The sequence below is a fragment of the Trichechus manatus genome, unplaced genomic scaffold (genome assembly GCF_000243295.1).
Source record: "Trichechus manatus latirostris isolate Lorelei unplaced genomic scaffold, TriManLat1.0 scaffold00131, whole genome shotgun sequence".
NCBI lineage: Eukaryota > Metazoa > Chordata > Mammalia > Sirenia > Trichechidae > Trichechus > Trichechus manatus.
This window is the reverse complement of record NW_004444067.1, coordinates 1,332,334-1,343,851: the sequence shown is the minus strand read 5'-3', so window position 1 is coordinate 1,343,851 and position 11,518 is coordinate 1,332,334. Positions and strand designations below refer to the sequence as shown.

Below are 11,518 nucleotides of genomic sequence, written 5' to 3'. Positions count from 1 at the left end.
GGTGCTGGTTTTCCACCGGATACCATCTGGTTCTTCACCAGGTTATTACTTAATGCCTGGGCTTAAGTCTCCTAGATGGCGGCGTAGCAGGCTCTTTAAACTCACAGTGCTGGTTTTCCACCGGAGACCATCTGGTTCTTCACCAGGTTATTAATGCCTGGGCTTAAGTCTCCTAGATGGCGGTGTAGCGGGCTCTTTAAACTCACGGTGCTGGTTTTCCACCGGATACCATCTGGTTCTTCACCAGGTTACTAAGTAAGAGCGATGCTCTTAACAATTGCATAGCCGGAGCGAGTGGACTCAATGTGCCTTTTAGGTGTGTAAGACAATAGAGGATGATCTTATGAGGATAATATAATCCTCTGCACGAGTAATATCCTGATTGTTGGACCCATGGGTTTCCTCTGACTCTCATTTTGTCAGGTAAACACTAACTTTTAACATCCACTGAAATTATTATTCTTGAAGGTTTAAAGATTTATAAAGGCTCAAAGATTCATTAACAATCACACAAACATAGATTTACACAAATGCACTATCGATTGGAAAGGAATCATCTAACTTAGGAATCTATCTATACAGAAGCATCTAACTAGGAGAAGCAGAAAATATAGAGGAGTTTACACGTAACAAATTTTCATTGGGAGCTTACTGATTAACAAAATACAGGTAATTACTGATTATCAAAATAATAGCATAGGAAGGGCCTTCTTCAGAGGAGGTCTTTTTCTTTCCTGTCTCTTGTTTATGTAACTGGTAGCGAATGGTCCAGGCGAGGAAGGCTGACTTCTGTTGGCGATGAGAGGCTCTCAGGGAGTAGAGACAGCCGATAACTACTAAAAAGAGGCACAAAACTATTAAACATCCTCTAGCAAAAAGGATCCAGACACGGAGATTGAGTCCGGAGAACCAATGTGTGGGATTAAGCCAGTAGGCAAAATCATTAAGTATATTAATTGTAGCTTTATTAGATTCTGATTGTAATCTTAAGAGCTATTCCTGTAATTGAAATTGTAATTTTTGAATATCACTTTTCAATGGAGAAGCAAGCTAGCCAAAAGATTATTTTTAACATCCTTCCAGGACTCATTATATGGAAGGGCTGTAACACAGAAGCGAGTGTATTCAGCATCACAGGTTAATTGAGAATGTTCCCATAGGGCTTCTTGCTGTTCTCCAAGCCAAAGGACTGAGGCTTCTAAAGCACCCAGACGCTTGAGGATCTCTTGATCAATATGTACCATAGTTTGCATTTCAGAAGTAACATTTTGCATATAAGTGTTAAACTGTTGGGCAAAACTGTTGGGCGGTTTGAATGGATTGAGAAAGAGCCACGGCGGCAGTAGCCGTAGCGGCAATAGCAGTGGCTGTAATAATAGAAGCGATAAGGATTCCCAAGAATCTTTTAGTCCGCATTTTCTGTAATGCGTTAACAACCTGAGCAAGAGGGGAACTATCTTGCCAGGGGCGTGTAAGGTTAACAGGTAGCCAAAGGTGGCTTCTTTGGCGGAGAACAAATACAGAACTGATATTAAGAGTAGAGACATTTTGTCTAGATAAAAACATGGTGTAATCCATGTAGAGCCACTGGATAAAGTTAATTGAAAAGAGGTATTTATTTTAATAATATCTGGAGGGTTAGAGGTTATAGCAAAAATGTATGGTCTGGATGTACATATAAGTACAGAATCATTATGATCATGAAGGGTCCATCGTAATTTTGGGAGTGGGTTTTTGGCATTTTTTGTCCCCCTGAGAAAGTCCCCTGAACGGAGAGTTCTCTCAAAGAAGGGGAGTCCCAATCGCCATGAAAAAATCTTTAAAGGAGAAAATTGCCCACCTGGGTAGCGTAAACGAAGAATGGGTCCGGCTAAGCCGGGGTTCCAGGATTGACAGTGTCCTAGATAATGATATGGAGTTGCCCATTGCCAGGTAGAAAGATTTGGTAATAAAATTAAACCATGAGGACCCCAATTATCTAAGGAAATGTTGAAAGGGAGAGAATAAGACGAGAAATTAGTAGTTCTGCAGGTAACCCAGGTATTATCAATAGGGTCTGTAAGAGATAGTTGGGGATGTTGACAGACAGGAATAGAAGGGGGTGAATGGGTAATAAAGGCACTGTTATTACTGAAAGTGCCGTTAACACCTATAGCTTTAATAAAAATTTGTTTAGAATAGACTGGTATACGATAGGTGTCGTTATAGTAGATATGATTCATATACCATTGTTCTAATATAGGTACACACACAGAAGTAGTGTGAGGTTGGGTAGTAAAGCATAAAGGAAGGGCATCAGCATAAAGTATCCAATTTGTTGATAATACAAACCAACCTTCTTCAGAAGACTTAATGAGTGGCTTAAAATAAGCTAAATATTGTCCTCCTGTAAGAGGTATCATTAGAGGAAAGAGGGGGCTCTGGCTCTTCCCATGTGACTGGATGGAAAACAGGAGGATTAAGAACATGAGCCCAATAAGTGGTTGAAGCAGAAGCTGTTAATATTTGGAAAAGGAAGACAAAAATATACACCTGAGATTTAGTAAATGTAAAGAGAGTACCGGTAGTTAAGAATGTTTCTTCAGCCCTGGAGAAAGAGGCTTCCAGACCCCCCCATGCCACCGGCACAGCAAGACTCAGCCATTCATTCTTCCTTTTCTGTTTCTGGATCAGTGTTTGATGCAGGAGCCACAGTTGTTGGGTCATGATATGGTTTCACTAGTCGAGCAGGAATCCAAAGTGGGCCTGTAGGAGACAAAACAGCCGCATACCCTCGCCCCCAGGTTAATAGTTCTACAGGTCCTTGCCAGACAGAGGGATTTTGAGGATCTTTATAGAGGACCTGTGGGCGAGGTCGGGTGTCAGGGGGGATAAAATGTCGTTCTGTAGCAGTACGACCATCTTTGGCAACCGATAAAAAGTTAAACGTAAAGGGAGCTTTTTCTGGCACCTTAAGCTTAGAGGCCTTTAACAATCCCAACAACTGGGTTTTGTGTTGACGCTGCTCAGGAGAAAGAGAATTCCCCATAGCGAGGAGGAAACGGAAAAATGAAGAAAAGAATGATAGGAAAGCTCCTGGCCTGAAGCCTAAATCCCTTGGGAGCGTTCGGGAAAGCCCTGCCGCCCTTGAGCTGTAAAACCCAGCCTGAATTGAGAGCGTTCGGAAAGGCCTCCGGAAAGCCTCGCCACTCTCGGGCTATGAATCCTAGCCTGAAATGGACGCGCGCCCTATACTTACCGCTTTCTGGAGGGATTGGAGTGCGAGGATCTACGGTCTCTCTTCTTTCTCTTAGAAGCTTCCTCACACGGGGCACCATCTGTCGCAGCCCCTCACACGGGGCACCATCTGTCGCAGCGGCGACGGTAATCGGGACGGCGAAGACAGTAACCAACTGCACAACTCTTACAGAGAAGTGGGGCCAGGAGGGTCACTCTGAGGAGTCGACCTGGCTTCAGTCCCAGGAGTTTATTTTATAGTCAGTACCGCAAGCAATAAAGCAATTAACAAAACAATGGGCTTTGGGTGTGGGCAAGGGAGAAGGAATTCAGGTAAACAAGCCAATCCGTAAAGGGACAATAGGTTTGGGAAAACAAATCGTGACAAGTCTCAACATATTGGAGACAAGTCTCAACATGCTGTGCAGCATAGAGGCCTGTGGGGGCTGCAGTTGACAATAGTGCAGCCATGTTTAAATGGCATATATCCCCACACTAACCCAATAATAATCTGAGGTTCAGAGAAGTTAGCTACCTACTCGAAGTCCCACCAGTGGTGGCAACAGTGGAATGTGACCTCACAGCCTGTCATCGGAGTCTTTGCTTTTAATTAGCTGCCACGCATGGACACTGAAAGTTTGTAAATGAGAAGATACTCTGATTTAAAAAAAAAAAAAGAAAGAAAGCTCAAGTGATCTTCTTTAGATGTAACATCTTTAAGACAGCAGCAGTAAATTAAAACTATTCTAAGAAGCCAAATTCAGAAGGGCTGAGTTCTGCCAACAGGAATTCAGTCATGGTCTCCCTTTTGCTGAGGTTGGAACCATGTTAATGGAAAGACCTGTCTGCATCTCATTGAGTAAGTACTTCAGACATACCCATTGCCGTTGAGTTGATTCCAACTCATAGTGACCCTATAGTACAGAGCAGAACTGCCCCATAGGGTTTCCTAGGCTGTGATCTTTATTGGAGCAAATTGTCAGATCTTTTCTCCCACGGAGCGGCTTGTGGGTTCGAACTTCCGGGTAGCAGCTGAGCACTAAACCACTGTACCTCCAGGGCTCCTTACTTCAGACGTAGGTGGTTAAAAGGAAGAACAGCTAAACTGCTGATGCTGAGAGCAGCTGGTTAGTGAATACAGCAACATGCTTTATTTCCAATTTTGAATTCCCAGAGAACAACAGATGTGCACTTCCCATGTGGTACAGGCCAAAATACAGAAGGATCCTATTTAGTATCTAGCATTGTATATATTCTGGAGAAGCCAGCATGTCAACTGAGATGTTCTCTTAGCAACTGTATCAATTTGGAGGCCTAAGTTCATACTAATGACAGTTTGTAATAGAAGGGAGATATGGTAGGTTGTTTCCAAAGATGGCCACCATGACATTTTCCATCCTGCATGCCTTCTGCAATGAGCCTTTGCCACTCCTTTCATTAAGGGCGACTCTGTTTTCCCTCTACTTGATTCTGGGCTGTCTCTGTGACTTGCTTTGGCCAATGGAATAGGGCAGAAGTAGTGCCATTTGGCTTCCTAGGCTCAAGTTTTAACTGCCCTGAAGTTGAGTCCAACTCATGGCGACCCCATGTGTGTCAGAGTAGAACTGTGCTCTGTAGGGTTTTCAATGGCTAATTTTTCAGAAGTAGATTGCTAGGTATCTCTAGGTGGACTCAATCTCCAGCCTTTTGGTAAGCAGGTGAGAGTGTTAATTGTTTCATCACCCAGGGACTCCTCAGGGTTTAAGGGGCCTGTTGAATTGAATTGGTTAGTGCTTCATTTTACAAATGAAGAAACCAAGGCTTAAGAATTTAAAGACTCTATCCATGGTTATATACATAGAGTATACTATAGAGTCGCTATGAGTTGGAATTGACTCAGTGACAACAGGTTTGTTTGTTTTTCATTTTATACATAGCAAGTGGGGGAGCTTGAAGTACTAGCCAATGCAATTAGATAAGAGAAAGAAAGAAGAGATATCAAGATTGGACAGATGGAAGGAATTCTCAGTATTTGCTGGTTTCTCTGTCTCTAGAGCTCTTAATCATTGTATTACTATAACAATAATTATTAAGACTCTTCACTTCCAGAGCTGCACAGATCAGAGGTTTGCAGTGAAACCACCCATTTATTTGCCTCTTTTTTTTTTTTTTTTTTTTGCCAGTGGCCTGATTCCACCAAGAGAAGACCCAGGAAGAAGAAGAGAAAAAGATGCCTTGGTTGCCAGGACCAGCAATGCCAGCTGTAACAACGAGAAGACGATCATAAAGAAGCTGTAAGTCACCTGTCTGCCCCATTTCCAGTAAATAATTGCTAAAGGAAAGGGGTGGGTGTGACAAGGGGCTGGCCAGCTGCCTGGGCGGGGAGGCCCTCCTCTATCCTGGTGGTGTTGCTGCAGCAGATATGAAACTCAATGCCAGTGTACTGTAACATCTGCCAGACTGCATGCGTCAAGTAGTCCAAACACTTGACATATTCTAACTCGTTTCATCATCACAACGACCCTAAGAGGGAGGTACTATTATTATCCCCATTTTACAGATGGGAAAACAGACACCAAAAAGTAAAGTAATTTGCCCAAGGTCAGACAGATAGTAAATAGCGACGTTAGGATTTGAACCCAAGGCAGTGTGACTCCAGATTCTATACTCTGTCTCCCGGTGATATAATACCAAAAAAATAATATGCCAACAACAAGAATAACATAATAACAATAATTGTCGAGGCTTAAGGGGTCTTATTCATCATACCCCTTTTACCTTCAACTTTGGCTGCTAACGGAAAGATTGGAAGTTTAGGTCCACGCAGATGTGCCTTGGAAGAAAGGCCTGGTGATTTACTTCAGAGCAAGCAGCCATTGAAAACACTGTGGAGTATTGTTCTACTCTGAGACACATGGGGGCATACAATACTTTGACTCCCTTTGCTGTAGTCTAAACCTCTCTAAGATTATGGCTCTAGGAAATTCCCACACAGGTCCGTAAGAGGACACAGACCAGCATGAAGGTGTTCATTGCAGCCTTGTTTACAGCAGTGGAATGCTGAAGGCACCCTAGAGTCCGTCACTGGGAGAGGAAGTATTATGGTGGCTTTAGAAGCAACAAGTTAGATGTCTGCTGCGGGGAGAAGAGTTGGAGGGGACAGAATCAAAGCTGAGTGAATAGGGGTGTTTCTTTCCCAGGAAGGGGTCTTCTGGGGTAAGATAATGAAGGTGTAGGTAGGACCTGATGGTGTTTATTTAGGACTCTCACTGGCCAAATATCTCATTGTAAGTGAGGCTTTCAGGAGGTATAAACAACTATTTTCTTTCTGCCTCCTTCCTGGGAGTTCTTTAGGTCACTTAAGTGGACTTTGAGACTAATAAGGCAAAAATAAAATGTTCTGTGCACAGCTGAGGACACGTGTTTAATGAGTGTGAGGCAAGGGTTTCATGGTGAGATATGCTTATTGAACTAATGGAATGAAGTAATGAGTGTGTGCGTGGCTATCTAAAGGAGGAGGTCATGATAAGGAGGACTTTTGTCTTTATCCTGAGTGTCTTAGTTATCTAGTGCTGCTCTAACAGCAATACCACAAGTGGGTGGCTTTAATGAACACAGATTTATTTGCTCCCAGTTTAGGAGGCTAGAAGTCAGAATTCAGGGCAGCAGCTCTGGGAGAAGGCTTTCTCTCTTTGTTGGCTCTGGGGGAAGGTCCTTGTCTCCTTTCAACATCTGGGGGCCTGGTGTTCCTTGGAAATCTCCATGTGTCTTGGCATCAATCTTCCCTTGGGTCTAGGAAGGTCCAAAGGATGCGCTCCACTCCCTGTTCTTCTTTTTTGGTGCTAGGAGATCCCTCTCTTCTGCTGGCTTCTCTCTCCTTTTATCTCTTGTAGGATAAAAGGTGTTGCAGGCCACACCCTTAAACTCCCCTTACATTGGATCAAGACAGTGAACTGAGTAAGGATGTTGCATCCCACCCTAATCCTCTTTAACATAACCTAATCTTGCCTCATTAACCACAGGCAGAGATTAGGATTTACAACTCATAGGCAAATTACATCAAATCATAAAATGGAGGAACAACCACACAGTACTGGAAATCATGGTGTAGCCAAGTTAACACATACTTTTGGGGGGCACAGTTCAATCCATGACACTGAGGACAGTGAGGAGCACGAGAGGGTTTAAGCCGAGAAATGACGTGGTCAACCCTAGGTCAAGGCAGTCCTTGCGGCTGCCATGTGAATGTGCAAAGTTAACGCGTAGTGGTTAACCGAAAAGTTGGCGGTTCGAACCCACCATCGGCTCCGTGGGAAAAAAGACCTGGTGATCTGCTCCCATAAAGACTACAGCCTAGAAAACCGTATGGGGCCAGTTCTACTCTGTCCTGTAGGGTCGCTATGAGTCCAAATTGACTCAGCACACAACAATAGAGGCTTGTGCTCATCATGGTGGCTTCGACTGGGGGCAGGGTGAGAAGTGGTGGGATTAGGAACATATTACATATTTGGGAGGGGAGTGGATGGAATGTGATGACCAAAATATGGCAGATGATGGGAAGGAGCCAGGGACAGTTCCCAGATTTCTGGCTGGAATGATTGGGTAGGGGGTGATATCATTTTCTGAGACAAGGATCTCTGGGGTAGGAGTGCAGGTTCAGGGGTGAAGAGCTGAGCAGGGTCCTAATGCCTGCATCCAAACACACTGGTCACAGGCCACAGGGAGGAGACGGGTTCTAATCCCCAGTGTATAGACACAGAAAGGTCACAGTGTCTCACACAAGGTCACATAGCTAGAAGTGACGGGCCAGGGTGCACACACAGGCCTGACGCTGAGGCTGGGTCAGAGGAGTTACAACAATAATAATGGCCACACTGGGATGCCCTTTGCAGGTCTGCCCAGCCCCAGCCTCTCTTAGCACAGCTGCTGGGGACGCTCAGGTGACTCGGGCCATGGTGTCTGACACCATCTGTCAGTATAGCTCTTTCAGTCTAGATCTGATTCCACAACTTATTGCGTGACTTGGGCCTCTTAACTCACAGAACCTCAGTATGCTCATCTGTAAAATAGGGATATTAACCACACTTACCTCATGGGGTTTGTTCTCGTTGTTAGTTGCTGCTGAGTCGATTCCAATTCATGGCGATCCCGTGTGTGTAGAGTAGATCTGCTCCTTGGGGTTTTCCAGGCTGTGACCTTTCCGAAGCAGATTGCCAGGCCTGTCTTCTGGGGCACCTCTAGGTGGGTTTGAACTGAACATCTCTTGGCTAGTACTCTTGGGTTTGTTATGAGCATGAAATTAGTCAATAGATGGGAAGCACCTGGGACTGTGCCCGGCCCATAGTAAAACCACCAAAACAAGTTGCTCTCGATTCTGACTTGTGGCAACCCCACTGGGTCAGAGTAGAACTGTGCTCTGTAGGGTTTTTTTTGTTTTGTTTTTTGCCTTGTGGATTATAATTTGTTGGATTCTGTTTTTACCCAAATACAGGGCATGCTTTAATAACCACCAAAACATTTCATGATGTGGATTGGGATGAATGCCTTACCAAGCAGATGAAAAGAATATGACACTTGTCTTTTAGGAACCCGTTGCCGTTGACCCTGATGCATGGCGCCCCCATGTGTGTCACAGTAGAACTGCACTCTGTAGGGGTTTCAATCGCTGATTTTTTGGAAGTAGATCACCAGGCCTTTCTTCCAGGGCATCTCTGGGTAGACTCAGACCTCCAACCTTTCGGTCAGCAGCCAAACGTTTAAACACCTGTACCACCCAGCATCTCCACATAATAAGCCTTCAGTAAACTTTTGAGTCATTCACTTGCAAGAGCTGCTTGCAGATTTTCCAGAGGTTTCTGGACCCCTTGTGTTATTCCCTCTGCTTACTCTAACCCTCCTCTCTCTCCACCCAGGTTCTTTTTCCGGTCAGGGAAGCAGACATAGACTAAGGCAGCGACTGTCAGACTTGAGAAGACAACCCACCAAGAAGACTTCAGAATTCATCTCTCTGTACCACACACAAACACTGAGCCTGCTCGTTTGCTTCCTCCTCAAAGCAGCCTGAGGAGGAAGGAGATGAGGTTCCTCCTGGAATTATTTTCTTGCCTGGCCACAGAACTGGTACGCCCTCTGAAGGTATGACCAGGGCAGGTGAAGAAGCCCAAAGAAATCTCAAAAGCAAGAGGAAAGTGCAATGAGACTCATCTCCTATCTCCACTTCACCTGCCTATGGGGGTCTCCAGAGTGCTGACGTGCGTCCCACTAACCCAGTCCCGCAGGTGACCTTGATCTCTAAAGTGAAGCAGCAAAAGGCATCAGCCAAAAGCGAGAAAGGAGAAAATAAAGCAGGAAAATAGGATGTTGACATTCCCATGGTGACTTCACTGATATTTAGTGAATATTTGATTTCGCTAACGTGACTTTCTTTACATGATTTTGTATTAAAGTAAAATGATTTATACTTTCTGGAACTGCTTTAGAGAGCTCTCTTACAGTTGAGATGGTTTATACATACAAACCACATTCCACTCAGTCTAAATGCTGCACCACTAACTTTGTGAACCCTGGTGGCACAGTGGTTAAGAGCTCAGCTGCTAACCAAAACGTCAGCAGTTCAAACCCACCAGCCACTCCTTGGAAACCCTGTGGGGCAGTTCTACCCTATCCTATAGGGTCACTATGAATCAGAATTGACTCAAAGGCAGCGGGTTTGGTTTTGGTTTGGTTTTATGCGAGAAAAAAAATGCAGCAAATTAGAACTTTAATAAGACACCATTGATTTTTAAGACATCCTGATTTCAGAGGTGGTCAGATGTGGGGAAAATGTACATCTAGGAATCGATGAAATACGGACAGAGCGGGGGCTGCATTTTGCAGAGCAGCTAGTGATCGTGCTGAACACCTTCCGAGAGCCTGCCTTCTTAGTAAATTATCGGCTTCCTGAATGTTTTATGCCTGCTCCATGGACTTCCTCATTTATTCTTCATAACAACTCAGTAGGATGGGGACTGGTACTAATCCCCAGTTTATAATCTCAGCAACCGAGACTCAGAAGGGTTAAAGTGCCTTACAGGAGGTCCCGCAGCAAGGAAGTGACTGGCCAGGATTCAAACGCAGGCCTGACTCTGAGGCTGGGTCAGAGTAGTAATAATAACATCGTATTTTTATGCAGATAACACATGCGTCGCACGTTTTTGGCCAATCCACGTCATTTTCCTGAGCGCGCTATGCGTATCGTGTGTGGGCACATTATTTGTGAAACATAATCGTAATCATGACAACACTTTCCTGCCTGCCTTGCCAAGTGCCATTCTTAGCACCTTATACATATTGTCTCACCATCACCCTATGAGGTGACATCATTATTCTTGTTATGCACACAGGGAAACCAACGCATAGCAGGATTAAGGGACTTGCTCAAGGTTCCCGGGTTAGAATGTGGTAGAAATAGGACTTGAGCCCAGGTACAAACGCCACAATCCAGGTTTTAACCAGTCCACCTTCCAGGAAAGGTCAGCAGTGTTGACAGGTCTGGCCCAGAACACCTGACAGGGCCATTAGACAGGGGCTCTTGTTTCTATGACACTGGAGGAGCCTGCAACCCTGATGGGTGCTCCTCTCTTACAAGGCGGGAAAAAGAGTTTCTGTACCTTGGAGGTGAGAGCCAGCTTGGGAAGCAGAGCCATGTGGTCCAACTTGAGAAGCATACACAAGAACGGTACCAAGGGGCAGCAAGATCACAGAGTAGAGAGTTCTGGAAGGTGGGGGGTCAGCTCCTGGGACTGATGTTTGGAATGGAGGTGTGGTCTCGATCCTCCAGGGCACCAGCCCTGCCTTATATCCTAGACACTGACCATGGCCGCAGGCCTCCCTACACCGGAGCCATTCCTGCCTCAGCTTCCCCATCTACAGGGTGGCCATCAAGCCTAGAGATAGACATAGTATTACTGTATACTGGTATCACCTGTTTCCAGACTGGGCGATCACCCTGTATAACTGCTTATCTGCCCCGTGTGGGGACAGATATGGCGAGAAGACCCACTGAGAAAGAAATGTCAGCTTAAGACGGCCCTGGTGGCTCTGGTGCCCTCGGACTCAGAAAGGTTACAGCAAAAATGCTCAGAGATGATCACTGATAGAATGAGAGAAAAATGTGGACCAGAATTTCAAATTCTTAACACAAAAAAACCAGACCTACTGGGCTGGTTGAGACTGCAGGACTCCCCGAGACGACTGCCATGAGATACTCTTCAAACCTTGAATCGAAACTAACCCAAGGTCACCATGTAGCTAAATAACAGATTAGCCAAAAAAAATAATAACA

General features: G+C 44.9%; 1 protein-coding gene across 2 annotated transcripts in view; it reads left to right on the top strand.

The window, feature by feature from the left end:
* The window catches only part of RILPL2 (Rab interacting lysosomal protein like 2), a 19,087-nt gene extending 7,569 nt beyond the window's left edge, over positions 1 to 11,518 (top strand). The window contains exons 3-4 of one of the 2 annotated variants that reach the window (XM_023739241.1): positions 5,379 to 5,489; positions 9,108 to 11,518. In XM_023739241.1, the coding sequence (XP_023595009.1) occupies positions 5,379 to 5,489; positions 9,108 to 9,138 (142 nt within the window). In that variant the 3' untranslated portion in view covers positions 9,139 to 11,518. Of the gene's footprint in view, positions 1 to 5,378; positions 5,494 to 9,107 lie in introns of those variants that run through there. The other variant, XM_012558037.2, reaches the window with a different exon arrangement.